Source organism: Bos indicus, chromosome 2 (genome assembly GCF_029378745.1).
Source record: "Bos indicus isolate NIAB-ARS_2022 breed Sahiwal x Tharparkar chromosome 2, NIAB-ARS_B.indTharparkar_mat_pri_1.0, whole genome shotgun sequence".
Lineage (NCBI taxonomy): Eukaryota > Metazoa > Chordata > Mammalia > Artiodactyla > Bovidae > Bos > Bos indicus.
In genome coordinates this window covers 576,498-596,026 of record NC_091761.1, presented here as the reverse complement: position 1 = coordinate 596,026, position 19,529 = coordinate 576,498, and the positions used below count along the sequence as shown (strand labels likewise).

The 19,529-nt window shown below is 44.3% G+C and overlaps 1 protein-coding gene across 3 annotated transcripts in view; it reads left to right on the top strand.

Moving 5' to 3' along the window:
• Positions 1-19,529, top strand: part of OCA2 (OCA2 melanosomal transmembrane protein) — a 284,022-nt gene that overhangs the window by 39,310 nt on the left and 225,183 nt on the right. For all 3 annotated transcript variants that reach the window (XR_011570128.1, XR_011570130.1, XM_070801365.1), the window contains exons 3-5: positions 9,804-9,902; positions 12,353-12,541; positions 17,349-17,406. Coding sequence is in view for 1 of the 3 variants with exons in the window: in XM_070801365.1 (XP_070657466.1) it covers positions 9,804-9,902; positions 12,353-12,541; positions 17,349-17,406 (346 nt within the window). In the remaining 2 variants the exon portion in view is untranslated. The remainder of the gene's footprint in view (positions 1-9,803; positions 9,903-12,352; positions 12,542-17,348; positions 17,407-19,529) is intronic.

The following is a 19,529-nucleotide window of genomic DNA, read 5'->3' as shown; positions in this document are numbered from 1 at the left end:
AAATTTCTTTTGGTGTATTTTTGTTTAAGTTATCCTTCAATTATGGTTGATTTTTCTTTATAATTTCTGTTTTTCTTAAACTTCTCACTGTGTTCATCCATTCTTCTAAATGTGTTGAGCATGTTTATGGTCATTTTCATGGAAACTCTATTAGGTAGATTGGTTATCTCCACTTTGCTTTGTTCTTCTGGCGTTTTATCTTGTTCCATCATTTTGGAATATATTCCTCTGTTATTTCATTTTTATTAATTCTATACTTTTATTTCAAAGCATTAAGTAGAATGCTTACACTTTTGTGTCTTAGAGAAGTGGCTTTATGTAGGAGATATGCTTATGTGTCCCAGAAGTCTACTCGTTCTGGTCACCAGAGCCAAATGCACTATGGATGCTCCCAGGGTGGGCTGTGTGGGTCCTTCTGTTGTGATGAGATGACTACTGTGGTTGGTCTGGTAGGTGTGGTTGGCCTCTGGTCTGCTGATTGCCAGGCCCTGCCCTGGAAGTTGATGGGTGTGGCTGGGTCACATGGTAGATGGCTGAAGAGCTCCAAAGTGTCACAGGGCTAGTGCTGTAACTACTGTTGTTTCTACTGCTGCCAAAGCCACAAAGTTGAACCAAAGAAAGAGTTGGAGTATTTGGATGAAGACACGGGATTTGGTCTCTTTAACTAATCATCAAAAAGCAATCAATTTAGCCAGTTTATTTATGAAACAAGAAATTAAAGACTAACTTCTCTTTTAAAAAAAGATCAAAGATCCTGGATCTAGTGTTGGCTTATTGATGGCTGGTCTGGGCTGGTGGGGCTAGTGGAGCTAGTGTTATTTTGCTGGTGGGTGGCACTTAGGCCTAGGGAGTCCCAGGGCTAGTGCTGGACTGCTAGTGGGTAGACCAGGGTGCTGGAGTCTTTGGTTCTAGGACCCTGGGGGTCCCAGAGCTGGTGTCAGTCCACTGGTGGGCCAAGCTGAATCCTGGGGTCTCTGGCTACAGAGTCTAGAGTTTTTCAGAGCTGGTGGTAGCTCTCTGTTATGTGCATGTGAAGTGTGTGCATGCTCAGTTATGTCCAGCTCTTTGCAACCCCATGGACTATAACCCGTCAGGCTCCTCTGTCCATGAAATTTTCCAGGCAAGAATACTGGAGTAGGTTGCCATTTCCTACTCAAGGGAATCTTCTTGACCCAGAGATTGAGCTCATGTATATGTCTACCTCACACAACCTGTGACCAAGCAAGTACCTCATGATGTGAGGTACATAAACGATCTCAGCTGTTACATAGTCAGTTCAGTTCAGTTGCCCAGTCGTGTCCTACTCTTTGAGACCCCATGAACTGCAGCATGCCAGGCCTCCCTGTCCATCACCAGCTCCCGGAGTCCACTCAAATCCATGTTGATCGAGTCAGTGATGCCATCCAACCATCTCATCCTCTGTCATCCCCTTCTCCTGCCCTCAATCTTTCCCAGCATCAGGGTCTTTTCCAATGAGTCAGCATAGTCACTATTTACAAAACATGGGATGAAAGCCTGAACAAGCCGCCTTGGCCAATTTGCTCTCGCCTCACATTCTATGTGCAGTCCATCTTCTGTGATGTTCCCTTGGCAAGTAACACTGACCCTTGGATTTACATCTTGCTACAGCAGAAACTACAACAACAATCAGTTACACCCCTGATACAAAACAAAACCCAATGCCAGGTATCACCTGGAACTCATGTTGAAGTCCTTGCCCTCATGGGGCTGGAAAAGCCAGTCACCACATGTGGAGCACCTTTATTTTATGCAGCCAGGTCCATTCCACCATCTGTCCTTGTGAAATTGTGGGAAAACCTCTACAGGGGCAACTCCACTCCTGCGGAGTTTTATTAAGGACCCATAAAACCCCCTACAGGTGCTGCACCAACTGCTTCAAGGTGGAGATTTTAGTGGCATTCACAGCCCACCCAAAGGTTCCGAATACTTTCACACTGTTTTAAATCTGCAAGAGAATCAGAGGGTAGTAGCACATCACAGCACACAGCCTGTACAGTACACAGTCCTACTAAACATATATCACATGATATAGCCTTGACAGCACACTGTTCTACTAAACCTACATCACAGGACGTGGCCTGTACAGTACACTGATCTATTAAACATACATCACAGCACACAGCCTTTATGGCACACTGTTCTCCTAACCCTATATCACAGGACACAGCCTTTACAGCACACTGTTCTCCTAAACCTACCTCACAGGACACAGCCTTTATAGTACAGTGTTCTACTAAACCCACACCATAGCACTCAGCCTTTACAGTACACAGTCCTGCTAAACCTATATCACATGACACAGCCTTGACAGCACACTATTCTACTAAACCTATATCACAAGACATGGCCTGTACAGTACACTGATCTATCAAACATACATCACAGCACACAGCCTTTACAGCACACTGTTGTCCTAACCCTACATCACAGGACACGGCCTGTACAGTACACTGTTCTACATAAGACACAGCCTTTATAGTACAATGTTCTACTAAACCTACATCACAGCACACAGCCTTTACAGCACACTGTTCTACTAAGCCTACATCACAGGACACGGCCTATACAGTACACCGTTCTACTAAACCTATAATCACAGGACACGGCCTGTACAGTTCACTGATCTATTAAACATACATCATGACACACAGCCTTTACGGCACACTGTTCTCCTAACCCTACATCACAGGACACAGCCTTTACAGCACATTGTTCTCCTAAACCTACATCACAGGACAAAGCCCTTACAGCACAGTGTTCTACTAAACATACATCACAGCACACAGCCTTTACAGTACACTGTTCTATGAAACCTACATCACAGGACACAGCCTGTGCAGCACAGGGTTCTACTAAACCTACATCACAGCACACGGCCTGTACACTACACTGTTCTACTAAACCTATATCACAGGACACATCATTTACAATACACTGTTCTACTAATCTACATCACAGGACTCAGCCTTTAGAGTACACAGTTCTAAATCTACATCACAGGAAACAGCCCTATGGTACACTCTTCTACTAAACCTACGTCACAGGAAACAACCTTTACAGCACAGTGTTCTACAAAACCTACATCACAGGAGACAGCCTTTACAGTACACTGTTCTACTAAACCTACATCACAGGACACAGCCTGTGCAGCACAGGGTTCTACTAAACCTACATCACAGCACACAGCCTCTACAGTACACTGTTCTACTAAACCTATATCACAGGACACAGCCTTTACAGCACACGGTTCTACTAAATGTACATCACAGGACACAGCCGTTACATTAAACTGTTCTACTAGATCTACATCACAGGACACAGCCTTTACAATACACTGTTCTACTAAACCTACATCACAGGTTCTACTTAACCTACATCACAGGACACAGCCTTTACAGTACACTGTTCTACTAAAGCTAACTCACAGGACACCTGGGTTACAACACAGTGTTCTACTAAACCTACTTCACATCTAACAGCCGTTACAGTATACTGTTGTACAAACCTACATCACAGCACACAGCCTTACAGTACATTGTTCTACTAAATCTACATCACAGGACACAGCCTGTGCAGTACACTGTTCTACTAAACCTACATCACAGGACACAGCTGTTATGGCACACTGTTCTAGTAAACCTACATCACAGGACACAGCATTTACAGCACATTGTTCTACTAAACCTGCATCATAGGACACAGCGTTTAGAGTACACTGTTCTCCTAAACCTACATCACAGGACACAGCCTTTACAGCACACTGTTCTACTAAACCTACATCACAGGACACAGGCTTTACAGTACACTCTTCTACTAAACCTACATCACAGGACACAGCGTTTACAGCACAGTGTTTCTAAACCTACATCACAGCACACAGACTTTACAGTACATTGTTCTACTAAACCTACATCACAGGACACAGCCATTTCAACAAGTTCAGTACAGTTCAGTTCAGTCGCTCAGTCATGTCCGACTCTTTGCGACCCCATGAATTGTAGCATGCCAGGCCTCCCTGTCCATCACCAACTCCCAGAGTTCACTCAGACTCAAGTCCATCGAGTCCATGAGGCCATCCAGCCATCTCATCCTCTGTCGTCCCCTTCTCCTCCTGCCACCAATCCCTCCCAGCATCAGAATCTTTTCCAATGAGTCAACTCTTCACATGAGGTGGCCAAAGTACTGGAGTTTCAGCTTTAGTGTCATTCCTTCCAAAGAAAACCCAGGACTGATCTCCTTTAGAATGGACTGGTTGGATCTCCTTGCAGTCCATGGGACTCTCAAGAGTCTTCTCCAACACCACAGTTCAAAAGCATCAATTCTTTGGTGCTCAGCTTTCTTTACATCCGACTCTCACATCCATACATGACTATTGGAAAAACCATAGCCTTAACTAGATGGACCTTTGTTGGCAAAGTAATGTCTCTGCTTTTGAATATGCTATCTAGGTTGGTCATAACTTTCCTTCCAAGGAGTAAGCGTCTTTTAATTTCATTGCTGCAATCCCCGTCTGCCGTGATTTTGGAGCCCAGAAAAATAAAGTCTGACACTGTTTCCACTGTTTCCCCATCTATTTCCCATAAAGTGATGGGACTACATGCCATGATCTTCATTTTCTGAATGTTGAGCTTTAAGCCAACTGTTTCACTCTCCTCTTTCACTTTCATCAAAAGGCTTTTTAGTTCCTCTTCACTTTCTGCCATATGGGTGGTGTCTGCATATCTGAGGTTATTGATATTTCTCCCAGCAATCTTGATTCCAGCTTGTGCTTCTTCCAGCCCAGCATTTCTCACGATGTACTCTGCATAGAAGTTAAATAAGCAGGGTGACAATATACAGCTTTGACGTACTCCTTTTCCTTTTTGGAACCAGTCTGTTGTTCCATGTCCAGTTCTAACTGTTGCTTCCTGACCTGCATATAGGTTTCTCAAGAGGCAGGTCAGGTGGTCTGGGATTCCCATCTCTTTCAGAATTTTCCACAGTTTATTGTAATCCACACAGTCAAAGGCTGTGGCATAGCCAATAAAGCAGAAATAGATGTTTTTCTGGAACTCTCTTGCTTTTTCGATGATCCAGCTGATGTTGGCAATTTGGTCTCTGGTTCCTCTGCCTTTTCTAAAACCAGCTTGAACATCTGGAAGTTCCTGGTTCATGTATTGCTGAAGCCTGGCTTGGAGAATATTGAGCATTACTTTACTAGCGTGTGAGATGACTGCCATTGTGCGGTAGCTTGAGCATTCTTTGGCATTGCCTTTCTTTGGGATTGGAGTGAAAACTGACCTTTTCCAGTCCTGTGGCCACTGCTGAGTTTTCCAAATTTGCTGGCATATTGATTGCAGCACTTTCACAGCATCATCCTTCAGGATTTGAAATAGCTCAACTGGAATTCCATCACCTCCACTAGCTCTGTTCGTAGTGATGCTTTCTAAGGCCCACTTGACTTCACATTCCAGGATGTCTGGCTCTAGGTGAGTGATCACACCATCGTGATTATCTTCATCATGAAAATCTATTTTGTACAGTTTTTCTGTGTATTCTTGCCACCTCTTCTTAATATCTTCTGCTTCTGTTAGGTCCATACCATTTCTGACCTTTATCGAGCCCATCTTTGCATGAAATGTTCCCTTGGTATATCTAATTTTCTTGAAGATATCTCTAGTCTTTTCCATTCTGTTGTTTTCCTCTATTTCTTTGCATTGATTGCTGAAGAAGGCTTTCTTATCTCTTCTTGCTATTCTTTGGAACTCTGCATTCAAATGCTTATATCTTTACTTTTCTCCTTTGCTTTTTGCTTCTCTTCTTTTCACAGCTATTTGTAAGGCCTACCTAGACAGCCATTTTGTTTTTTTCATTTCTTTTCCATGGGGATGGTCTTGATCCCTGTCTTCTGTACAATGTCAAGAACCTCAGCCCATAGTTCATCAGGCACTCTATCTATTGGATCTAGTCCCTTAAATCTATTTCTCACATCCACTGTATAATCATAAGGGATTTGATTTAGGTCATACCTGAATGGTCTAGTGGTTTTCCCTCTTTCTTCAGTTTCAGTCTGAATTTGGCAATAAGGAGTTCATGATCTGAGCCACAGTCAGCTCCTGGTCTTGTTTTTGCTGACTGTATAGAGCTTCTCCATCTTTGGCTGCAAAGAATATAATCAATCTGATTTTGGTTTTGACCATCTGGTGATGTCAATGTGTAGAGTCTTCTCTTGTCTTGTTGGAATAGGGTGTTTGCTCTGACCAGTGCATTCTCTTGGCAAAACTCTATTAGCCTTTGCCCTGCTTCATTCTGTATTCCAAGGCCAAATTTGCCTGTTACTCCAGGTGTTTCTTGACTTCCTACTTTTGCATTCCAGCCCCCTATAATGAAAAGGACATTTTTTGGGGTGTTAGTTCTAAAAGGACTTGGTAGATCTTCATAGAACCGTTCAACTTCAGCTTCTTCAGCATTACTGGTTGGGGCATAGACTTGGATTACTGTGATATTGAATGGTTTGCCTTGGAAATGAACAGAGATCATCCTGTCGTTTTTGAGATTGCATCCAAGTACTGCATTTCGGACTCTTTTGTTGACCATGATGGCTACTCCATTTCTTCTGAGGGATTCCTGCCCGCAGTAGTATATATAATGGTCATCTGAGTTAAATTCACCCATTCCAGTCCATTTTAGTTCGCTGATTCCTAGAATGTCGACGTTAACTCTTGCTATCTCCTGTTTGACCACTTCCAATTTACCTTGATTCATGGACCTAGCATTCCAGGTTCCTATGCGGTATTGCTCTTTACAGCATCAGACCTTGCGTCTGTTACCAGTCACATCCACAGCTGGGTATTGTTTTTGCTTTGGCTCCATCCCTTCATTCTTTTGGGAGTTATTTCTCCACTAATCTCTAGTAGCATATTGGTCACCTACTGACCTGGGGAGTTCCTCTTTCAGTATCCTATCGTTTTGCCTTTTCATACTGTTCATGGGGTTCTCAAGGCAAGAATACTGAAGTGGTTTGCCATTCCCTTCTCCAGTGGACCACATTCTGTCAGACCTCTCCACCATGACCCACACGTCTTGGGTGGCCCCACAGGGCATGGCTTAGTTTCATTGAGTTAGACAAGGCTGTGGTCCTAGTGTGATTAGATTGACTAGTTTTCTGTGAGTATGGTTTCAGTGTGTCTGCCCTCTGATGCCCTCTTGCAACACCTACCATCTTACTTGGGTTCTTGGACTTGGGATATCTCTTCATGGCTGCTCCAGCAAAGCACAGCTGCTGCTCCTTACCTTGGATGAGGGGCATCTCCTCACCACTGCCGCTCCTGACCTTGAATGTGGAGTAGCTCCTCTCAGCCCTCCTGTGCCTGCGCAGCCACTGCTCATTGGACCTGGGATTGCTCCTCCTGGCCGCTGCCCCTGACCTCGGATGTGGGTATCTTCTCTCGGCTGCTCCTGCGCCGTCACAGTCTGGCACTCACAGCTGCCGCCCCTGACCTTGGACATGGGGTAGCTCCTCATTTCAGCAAAGTGTTCTACTAAACCTACATCACAGGACACAGCTTTTACAGTACACTGTTCTACTAAACCTACATTACAAGACTCAGCATTTACAGCACAGTGTTCTGCTAAACCTACATCACAGCACACAGCCTTTACATTTCACTGTTCTCGTAAACCTACATCACAGGATACAACCTTTACAGCATACTGTTCTACTAAACCTACATCACAGGACACAGCAATTACAGTACACTGTTCTACTAAACTTACATCACAGGACACAGCCTTTAGAGTACACTGTTGTCCTAAACCTACATCACAGGACACAACCTTTACAGCACACTGTTCTAGTAAACCTACATCACAAGACATAACCTTTACAGCACAGTGTTTAATAAACCTATATCACAGCACACAGCCTTTTCAGTACATTGTTCTACTAAATCTACATCAAAGGACACAGGCTTTATAGTACACTGTTCTATTAAACCTACATCACAGGACACATCCATTTCAGCACAGTGTTCTACTAAACCTACATCATAGGACACAGTCTTTACAGTACCCCATTCTACTAAACCTACATCACAGTACAATGTCTTTAGAGTACACTGTTCTATTAAAGCTACATCATAGGGTTCAACCTTTACAGCACAGTGTTCTAATAAACCTACATCACAGCACACAGCCTTTACAGTACACAATTCTACTAAGCCTACTTCACAGGACACAGCCTTTACAACACAATGTTCTACTAAACCTACATCATAGTAGACAGCCTTTACAGTACACTGTTCTACTAAACCTACATCACAGCACACAGCCTGTACAGTACACTGTTCCACTAAACCTACATCACAGGACACAGCCTTGACAGAACACTGTTCTACTAAACCTACATGACAACACACAGCCTTTATAGTACACTGTTCTACCAACCTACATCACAGGATACAGCCTGTACAGTGCACTGTTCTACTAAACGTAGAGCACAGCACACAGCCTCTACAGTACACTGTTCTCTTAACCCTACATGACAGGACACAGCCTTTATAGTACACTGTTCTACTAAACCTACATCACAGGAGACAGCCTTGACTGTACACTGTTCTACATAAGACACAGCCTTTACAGTATACCTCTGCACAAATCAGTCCACTTTTGCATCCTTGTAAACTGGATGGGACTCCTGCCAGCTCAGGCCTCCTTTGGGAGTCTTTTGACTTTCAAAATGGCATCTTTCATGCCATCCCTCTACTTCTCTCAATAAGGACCCACAAAACCCCCACAGATGCTGGGCCCATCCCTGTGTCCCAAAGTCACAAAAGCCATGTTGCCAAGCGTTCCCGATGCATTTGCCAAAACTGTTTACTCAAATTGACCAACTCTGCCTGAGTGTATGGTTGAACTCCCATTAGCTGAACAAGGCAGCATGGACTGTCACTGGTACCATGGGGTGGATTTTCCTGACTGTCCTGAAGGCGAATATGAATTGTGCCCTATGCGATGTTGCACCAGTGCTCAATGTGCAAAGACACTTGTAAGAACTAGAGCAATGTATATTGGCACTACAGCAAGAACCCTGTGGCTCTGAAGAACCCAGCATCTCTGACAGAGAGGCAGTAACTGACAGAGATGATGAACGTTATGAGACCTTGGGTCCCTGCTTGGCAGTGAGATCCATTATGCTGCAGAAAGTGAAGCACAGCAGTATTCTCCCATGGCTGGTGCAGTAGCCATAGCAGGAGACATGCTATATTCTCTCCTCTTGTGCCTGACTTAATGGACACAGCCATGATGCAGCACTAGTATGTCAGTGCTTTCTAGGGGTGGAGCTCATGTATATGCACACTGCTGTGGCCCAGGGGGTCATCCTCAAGGGGCCCCCAGTGTGACTGATTCATGACATATCGACCATGTACTCTGGCAGAGTTGGTCAACTTGGGTAAGCAGTTTTGGCAAATGCGCTGGGAACCCTTGGCAACATGGCTTTTGTAAGGAAAAACTGCATGGAATGGCAAACATGACTGGACTCTATTATAACACTAAAGTGAGCCTAAAAGTATTGACCCCACAGCATCTAGTCTGTGTGAATTTCTGTTTATATTTCTAGTGTGGTTTAGCCTGGGGTAGAAAATTGTCTCTAATTATCTTAAACTCCAACTTTTTACAACTCAGATATAACATGTGAAGTTTACCACTGATTCTTGGGGCACATTCTTGGATCTAGCTGTAACCACCAGTGAACACATCCTTCAGTTTTTGTTAATGATCCCTTCCTTCACTGTGTCTTTCAGGTCTCACCCTCCTTTCTCCCAAGTCTTCCGCTCCAGGTCTAAAGAACCCTGCTTTACAGAAAACACTCCTTTGCTGAGGAATTTCTCACAAGAAAAAGGGTGAGTTTTTTTTTTTTTTTTTTCCCTTTTCTTTCTTTCTTATGAAATTAAGAAATCTCTGAGCATTACCCTTATGCTCATTACACTCATGCTGGAGAATAAGATGAGTTTTTACCTGACATGTTTGGTCTCTGCTAGATCCTTGTCAATTCAGTATGTGTTCATGATTCTAGTAGTTGTATTCTGTGCCTAATGAATTTCCAAATAACCTTGAGCATAACCCTGCCATGAGTGCATAGCATATGTACACACTCATGCATGCACATAGCTCTGACAGGCTGTATCAAGAGGTCAGGGCTTCTCAACTGTGGCTGAGGTTGGCGCTGTCAGGAGATGTTTCTGTTGTCATAAATGGGGAAGCAGTACTACTAGCATTTATGGTAGAGGGCAGGAATGCTGCTAAACATACTGCAATGCGCAGAACACCTCCCCACAATAAAGAATTACCTAACTCAATGTCAATAATTATTAAGTTTAAAATGTATGATTTGAAAGAAAACTCTACTTCTTATAAGTTCCTTTTGAAGATAAACCTGCCTGGTTCTGAAACCAATAAGCAGAGCTGCTCTGTAGGATGAGTTACAGACTGTCTCCCTTAGGGTGAAGAACCCTAACTCAGTCCTCCAATTCATCTCCCCTTCCTTCTGCAGGCAAACTTCCAGAAACCTGAGTCACCTCATTGGTGTTCTCTGATTGCTCACACATTACAATCTTGGGACATTGTCCTGGACCTTCTTTTCCTGCCCACTGACCCTTGCACTCAGCCTCCCTCCCACAGCCTCTGAGGAACTTCCCACCTTCTCCCTAGCTCTGTCTGTAACTGTTTGGGAGCCTTCACCATTTAGGGTGCATCAGAATTTGAGGGTGCTCATATGCCATGTGGGTTCCTGGTTTCATCATCCAAAGACTCAAGTTCATGGGAACTTGATAGGGTATAGGAATCTTGATTGTCACCTTCCAATGCAGAGCCAATCTGGCTTCTTCCAGGAAACTCTTGATGACAAGTTGTGTTTCCCTGAAAAAGTTCCCACTGTGTCCATTTTATGAGAGGGAACTCCTGTCCTCCTTGGTTCTCCAGGTCAGGCCCACTCAAGTTTAAGGGGGCTCAAATGTCACCTCCTTTGTAAAACCTTGGTTCCTCCACAGCTCATTCAAGAGTCAATGCTCCTTCTTTGCTCTCAAACACCAAATGCATGTCCTGACTTTGGAACTTGTCCTTGTGTTACCTGTGATTATGCCTGCCAGCCTGAGTCCTCTTCATCCCATCCCAGCACCTAGCAAGGCCTCTGCCACCAGGGAGATAACAACTCTCATCTCTCCTAATGAGTAACTTTGAAAATGAACACTGCACCCATCCATTCCCTTTAATGCTTTCCTTTGAATTACTTGGTAAACTGTTAAGGCCTGAGACATTTTCAACTCGTGATTCTCTAGAAAACCAAGAACTCAAGAACATGAAAGCTTTTATCCTGGTCTTGGAACACAGAGGCCTTGGGGTGCTGAGCTCTGTCTCACATCACAGTTGGGAAGCAGAATATGGATATTACATATGGGTTTCACATAGCCTAGTTTGCATCTTTGAGCTTCTCCTTATGAATAAAACTTTTTTTCTTGTTGTGAACAAGTCCTAAAGCAGTGATAAGGGTTCAGGAGAATCACAATGCCCAATTGAGCTAGCTGGGTTTGAGAGGCATAACATAATAGTTGTGGCTATTGTGTCAATATTGCCATCCCACAAGTATTCCATGCAATACAGGGGAATTCAGGGCTTTGGAGCAGCCTTACTAGAGGCAAGTGCTGACTGAGAATCTGTACTGAAGGACTTGTTTAGAAGCTCAAGGATTCAATAAAAGTAAACAATGTATCCACATGTAATTTTGGTAAAAATTTATGATCCCCCTTGATCCATCCTTCTAGGTAGAGGTCTTGTTCTTGGGTCCATCTAATCCAGCACTGATGTTCCTCATTCCTGCTCCTGTAGATGTTGGGCAGGAAAACAATGTAGACAATCTTCTCTACAGCTCCATTACAGAAAGATGCCTAGTACAGAGGAGGGAAGGCTAACATCACTCATTGTGCTTCAGGATGAGTATAACAGAACCAGGTGTTGGGAACTCCAGCACAGTCAAAGAGAAAGCAAAAAATGAAATGCACTAGAGGTGGTCTGAGCCAGAAAAAGGTTTACTGGAAAATTCCAAACTCAGAACAAGTTGATGTTTCTTGAGGGGCCACAGTTTATTTTGAAGATTGTGTGACCCCAGAAGATTTCCCTGAAGTCAAGGGTCTGTGATGTCAAGAAAGATCTGTTCCTACCAGCTTGACACTATTACAATGTTTATGGTCCTTTTAAAAACCAGGGTTGATTTCACATTTTATGCTCACCTTTGAGATGAACTGTTTTGGAGATACTACTGTTGCTGTGAAAATAACCACAAAGCCTCAATTTCCAGGTCATGGTGCATGCCCGATTGCCACCCAGAGTTCATTACTGGTGAAGAATCTTGGGAGGACAGCTCAACTGAGTGGGAGGGAAGATCCCTGCTAAGCAGAGAATTGGCAGGTTCCTCTGAATCCGCTTTCTTAGAGAAGGGGGAGCTTCTGGACAGTGCTCACATCAGGTTCCGTCTTGCCAAGCTGAGGTAGGAAGACTGGGAGCGCCACCACTGGCACGGGGTGGTGGTCACACAGCGCATGCCCTGGGACTGGGCTGGGGCAGGGAAGTGGGTCTTGCCCTCAGGACATCCTTCCCAAGGACAGGGAAGGAAGGCTAGGTGGTACTTTCCTGGAAAGTAGTCTGCTTTTCCTTCAGGCTTTGGAAGATAGATAAGGGCACATTTGAACCAGCATGGAGCTTTTAAGGATGCAGGAAAACCCAATTATGGACCTTAATGACTAACATCCCATACTCCTTTCTATTGTGTGGCTGGGGTCTTGATGCCCATGAGGGTTTGCAGATGAGAATAGTCCCTGTGGTGTTCTAGAAGCTGATATTATCATTTATAACCAGAGACTAAGGTTTCTGCACATGCAGCAGAGTGTTTTTAGGGGTCTCTCCCTGATCCTGTTTGTGACACCAATTGTCTTGCTGAATCTGACTGTGTGTACTGTTCACTGAACCCATGGTAGGCAAGGCACGAGCTAAGAGGCTGGAAGAAAATGTGAAGAGTTGTAGGAAAGGTGTCTCCTGGCTGGCACAGCAGCCATAGCAGCAGACATAACATAACTGCACACAACCCTTCAGGGCTTTTCCAGGTGAAGCTTATATATGTATTTCCAGAAAAAAGTAGCCCGTGGCCAAGCGAGTACCTCGTGAAGCATGTGTGCAGTGCTCTAAGTGATCTCAGCTGTTACATACCCATGCAAAGCCATTGTTTACAGAACATGGGATGTGAGAGCATGGGACGAGAGACTGGTGGCATCTCGTTAATTTCCTCACAAGGGGCAAGGGATTGGGTGGGTCTGAGAGAGGCCAAGCCCTCCATGCATATGTAGGAAGGCACAGCATGCACATGCATGGGGGATGTGAGGGCATTTCGCAGGACCACCTGCAGGGGTCAGAGGAGGAGTGCTCTCCCTGCTTTGTGTGCTGGGGCTTCTGCATGAGCATTCACTTGAAAGAAGTGTTCTTTTCTGCTCAATATCACTCATTATCAGAGAAATGCAAATCAAAACCACTATGAGGTACCATTTCACGCCAGTCAGAATGGCTGCGATCCAAAAGTCTACAAATAATAAATGCTGGAGAGGGTGTGGAGAAAAGGGAACCCTCTTACACTGTTGGTGGGAATGCAAACTAGTACAGCCACTATGGAGAACAGTGTGGAGATTCCTTAAAAACTGGAAATAGAACTGCCTTATGATCCAGCAGTCCCACTGCTGGGCATACACACTGAGGAAACCAGAAGGGAAAGAGACACGTGTACCCCAGTGTTCATCGCAGCACTGTTTATAATAGCCAGGACATGGAAGCAACCTAGATGCCCATCAGCAGATGAATGGATAAGAAAGCTGTGGTACATATACACAATGGAGTATTACTCAGCCATTAAAAAGAATACATTTGAATCAGTTCTAATGAGGTGGATGAAACTGGAACCTATTATACAGTGTGAAGTAAGCCAGAAAGAAAAATACCAATACAGTATACTAATGCATATATATGGAATTTAGAAAGATGGTAACAATAACCCTGTGTACGAGACAGCAAAAGAGACACTGATGTATAGATCAGTCTTGTGGACTCTGTGGGAGAGGGAGAGGGTGGGGAGATTTGGCAGAATGGCATTGAAACATGTGTAATATCATGTATGAGACGAGTCGCCAGTCCAGGTTCGATGCACGATGCTGGATGCTTGGGGCTGGTGTACTGGGACGGCCCAGAGGGAGAGTATGGGGAGGGAGAAGGGAGGAGGGTTCAGGATGCGGAGCACGGGTATACCTGTGGCGGATTCATTTTGATGTTGGGCAAAACTAATACAATATTGTAAAGTTTAAAAATAAAATTAAAAAAAAAAAAGAAAGAAGAATTGAAAAAAAAAAAAAAAAGAAAGAAGTGTTCTATTGAAAACCGTATGTTTGAAAGTGGCAGTTTTAGAAACAGAATAAAGCTTGTGGACCAGGACCACCAAGGTCCCCATTCTGTATCTGCTCAGAGGTAGCTAAGGAGCCAGCAGGGGCCAGGCATGTCCATGCAACTATCTCCTTGTTGCCTTTGCGCCACAAAGGCATTCCTTTGCTCCACAGCCTTTTGTGGCTTCCACTAAGATGATCTATGCGAAAACCCATGGATAGGTGAGAGGACACCATGAAGCTGTCAAATATTAGTGTTATTATTTCTCTACATAAGGGGGCCCATCTTTTCTGAAGCTGTTTGAAGGGCTGATTAGAAGTGTACCAGCCTGCATCCCAAAGTGTATCTGTCTTTAGCCAGAGAGGCCCACTCTCATTTGTCCTGTTGATGTTACAGGCAATCCTGAGAGGTAGATAAAGGAAGGTACCTTGGAGAAAGTAAGGATTTTGCCTGAGGTCATGCATGGGCTTCCCTTGTGGCTCAGTTGGTAAAGAATCCACCCGCAATGTGGGAGACCTGGGTTTGATCCCTGGGTTGGGAAGATACTTTGGAGAAGGGAAAGGCTACCCACTCCAGTATTCTTGCCTGGAGAATTCCATGGACTGTATAGTCCATGGGGTCACAAAGAGTCAAACATGACTGAGTGTCTTTCACTTTCACTTTCTTGCAGGTTTTTGAGAGAAGCAGAGGGATAGGGGCAGGAATGTGACCCCAGGTCCCCCATCAATGCTTAGAGATGTCTTTTCGACCATGCCTCCTGATAGGGATAGAGTGAAGGGACGATGTAGGTAATTAAATCCCACTTGGGGAATGTAGTGGAAAAAATGTGAGAGACTCCTGTACTTTAATGATTACTCAAGAAAGCATGCTTGCTTAACCACAAAACCAAAACCTAGCAGACCTTTTTAGCAACAAACCATGCAACAGAAGCACAAGACATGCCTCAAAACAATAAAACAATGGTGGCATGAGACACCATCCTGCCTAGTGAGTTCAATAACATGCTCTCTGCACACATAAAAATATAATAATTTGTGAATTTAGCTTGATCATATAGAGACAAGAAAAACTCCCCTGCTCAACCTGGAGGAGGATGGTAGAAGCTTGACATTTACTCAAGAAAGACAAAGATGTCTTCTCCCCTTCCTCACTTTACCTTTGATTATAAAACTATGGCCCACTGAGTTCTCAGCATGTGACACTGTCTCACCCACTCACTTATAAGCCTCACAAATGTCCTATTCTAATACATCACTTATATCTATTACTTTATCTCTCGCTGAATTCTTTCTGCACTGAGACATAAAGGACGAGGAGCTCTTTGGAGCCCCCTGAAAAGACACCTAACGGTTTCACTTCTAGCCATGTGTAGTTTCTTTACCATGACTGGTCTTAGCTATAGGTGTGGTAAATATTCATCCAGTTTAATCTTCTTTAAAATCATTTGAATTATGTGAAAGCATGTGAACAGGTTCCTGGTCCCTGTCATTCACCGTGATGCTAAGCCCTGATACTGTTTACAGCCTTCTCCGGCATGCTGGCTCACAACTCCAGAGGATGTGAGGTTCTTCAAGTATCCTGTGGCATGGAAAATGGGATCAGTACATTTAAGCCTTCACATTCAGTAGTTGTTTTATCTTCTATGATTCATAGAGTAGTTGCCTCCAACTTTCCATTTAACTGAAAGATTTAGTGACATTCTTTTTAACATGTCTCAAAAGTACTACACATTATTGTTGAAACTTGTAAAAGCTATTTTGGATGGTCAGCTCTGCTGTATGTGTCAGTTATGTAGAAAGACATTTGTGTTTAGGATAGTTCAATTAATGCTTCATGCTTTAAAAAGAAATACTTTTTATTCCCATTTGAATAGGAACTATTGATCATAATTTGGAAGTATGATATAATTATTCATCAAATTTCATTAAATCTAAAAGAATGCAGAACAAGGTTTTGCCATTTTGAAAGGATCAGAAAGATTTCGAAAAAGATGTTCCAATATAGACTTTCTTCTCTCATTCTACAAACATGTGTCAAGCACAGGCTGTATACCAGCACCTTATCTTTGGCAGGGGCTGAGCACGTTGGCAGGGGCTGAGCACAAATACCCCAGTGCCTGCCCTGGGGAAGCAACCAGGGGAGAGCACTCTCCAGCAACTGGGCAGTGATAATATCTTCAGGAGATGGGGTCTGGTGGGCCCTGAGGAGGTGAAAGGAGCAGAGGTAAGCCAGGAATGGCTGCCAGGACCATATTTGCCCAAAGGCCTGAGGGTCACAATTAAGAAGTGTGTAATGATGACTATCAGGGGTCCACAGAGGGCTGGATTGTCTGTTGAATTATCTCTTAAGGAATTCTTAAAGGATTCTGCTGGTACAACCAGTTACAACACTGCAAATTCTTTCTTGAATTGTTTGGTTATGTCTCAGTCAATGTTTATTCAATGATCAAATCCATATTCTTACCTTCCAGAAAACTTAAGGGAAAATAATTGATAAATATGAATCTGAGAGCCAAGATAAAGCTTGTTTCCAGAAAACCAGAGCCTTTAAAAAGCTAGTGAAGAGGCCCAAATCTTGAACTTCAGCATCTCTGACAAGAAGATGTGTTCAGACATTCAGGTTTAATTTTGTTTCCTCCTGTAACCTCCTCTGAACTGCTTCTCATGAAGCTGTATGTTTACAACAGGTCATTGGTGTTCTCAGCAGTATCCTCCTTCATATCATGTTATAGAAAGAATTCTCAAAGAATTCTACGTGGAATTCTTTGAGATGGACATTACCCAAGGCTTCAGCAGATATCTGAGGTTTGACCTTTGTGGGTGCATGCAAATAAGACTGCCATCAGCGTGATCTGGGACCTGTCTTTTCTCTTGCAGGTGCTGTGTACAGTGGCTAAAAGTCACAGGCTTATTTGTCTTTGTGGTGCTGTGCTCTGTGAGTACCATGGCATGCTGAGCCTTGGGGTCTGTTTAGCAGAGTCCCTGGGTGTTTCGGGCTGGGTAGCAGGGCACCTGAGGTGTGGGACACACACACATTTCTTAGGAGGAGATGCTGAGGGGATGTGAGATGGCAGTCTGGAGGTGGCTGGGGAGTCCCGCCCCTAGCAATATTCCTCTACTTTTGTCCTACTTTGTACAGTGGAAACCATGAGGATCTGGCTGTGGTCTGTAGAAGGCAGCTTGCCCTGGGGTCTTAATCCCTACCTTAAGTGGCTTGCCAAATTCTCTTTTCAACTACATGCAGTAAGCACTCTTTATTTGTGTTGGGACATGTCCAGCAGTCATGGTTGCCCCTAGGAATGTCTCAGTGCCCATTTGGAGTGGCGCCCAGCTGTTTGGGAGAGAGTGAAGTTCTGTGTCTGCCTCTTCCCTGGAGACTGCTCTGATTTTACTTGCCCTGCATCCCCAGGGATGGTTGCAGAGCTAGAACCCTGGAGGCAACCTGAGTGCTCCTCTGACTTGAGGTGTCATGAGTGTCATTGCCAGCATTTGTGTGGTATGTGCCCTGATGTGGCCCTAGCCAAGATCATATTATAGGCACTTAAAATGCATTTGCTGAATGAGCAACTGTGAGCCTCCCCCCACCCAATCTGTGTGTGTGCATGTGGATATGAGGATCCATGTCTGCCTGTGTGTTTGTGTGTGTGCTGTCCTCTGTGGGACAAGTAGGTCTTTTGTGGTCTGTGACCATTTTGAGCTTGTGTGTGTGCCTAGGGAGTTATTTTTGCAGTTAATAATTATTATCTAATTTTAGCATTGGCATAGGATACTTTGTGTGGGCCATTTTTGAGAGACCCCAGGATGTGACAGGATATGAGATTGGGAGCAAGGAAGGGGTGGGTGAGTAGTGTTTCCATACCTGTGGCCTGTGGACTCCAGGACTGGTGTGGTTATGGCTCTTCTCAGCAGGCAGCCGGTGGTGATAGCTGTGCTGGGTGCCCTTTGTGATTGGAAACTGCATGTGTGTGACCATGTGTAGCTGTAAATACATGGTCTTCATTATCTGTGTGTGTGGGCACGAGGACTGGGGTTCTATGCATGTGAGAATAGTGCATGACAAGACTCTTCTCAGTGTGATGTGTAGAGAACAATGTTGCATCTCAGACAGCAAGCGGGCACGAAGTCAATATTGGCTGAATTGAATTGAATACAGGCAACTCTTTAATAACCCATAATGGGGGAGAGGAGGGGTCTACAGAAAGGAAATCTAGGCTAAAAACAATTACAATGAACTGAAAACTTCATGAGTTTACCTTTTTGGCTACCAATTTGCCTCTCTACTTCCTATTCAAACAACTGTGTGTTTCTGAAGACCCAGTTGCTTAGCACAGCCTGGTGGGTGGGTGTACTGGATTTTCAAGGGTGTACTGGGAGGTATGGTTGGGCCAAGTCTCCCCTGATCCCTGTGAGCTCACCTGAACTCTATGTCTGGTCTTCACTCTTCTGGTAATTGAAATATTGGTGTTTTGTGGACACAACCAAAACAGAGTTTGAGGAATTTGTTTTGAACCTCTGTAATCTGTTATCTCACCATCACTTTAATTTAGTTTCTGAGGGTGTATAAGGTGCTCTGAAAATTCCACAGTGTGAACTCTTGCCATCATATGGGTTGTATTCCCTACTTTTCCATACAGGAAAACCATATTTGCCCTCCTCTGACAATTTAATTTTAGGGCTGGGTAGTCAATCCTTCATGGAGAAGGCAATGGCAACCCACTCCAGTACTCTTGGCTGGAAAATCCCATGGACAGAGGAGCCTGGTAGGCTGCAGTTAATGGGACTGTTGAGTCAGACATGACTGAGCGACTTCACTTTCCATTTTCACTTTCATGCACTGGAGAAGGAAATGGCAACCCACTCCAGTGTTCTTGCCTGGAGAATCCCAGGGACGGGGGAGCCTGGTGGGCTGCCATCTATGGGGTCGCACAGAGTCGGACATGACTGAAGCAACTTAGCAACAGCAGCAGTAGTCAATCCTTGGAGAAGGCAATGGCACCCCACTCCAGTACTCTTGCCTGGAAAATCCCATGGACAGAGGAGCCTGGTAGGCTGCAGTCC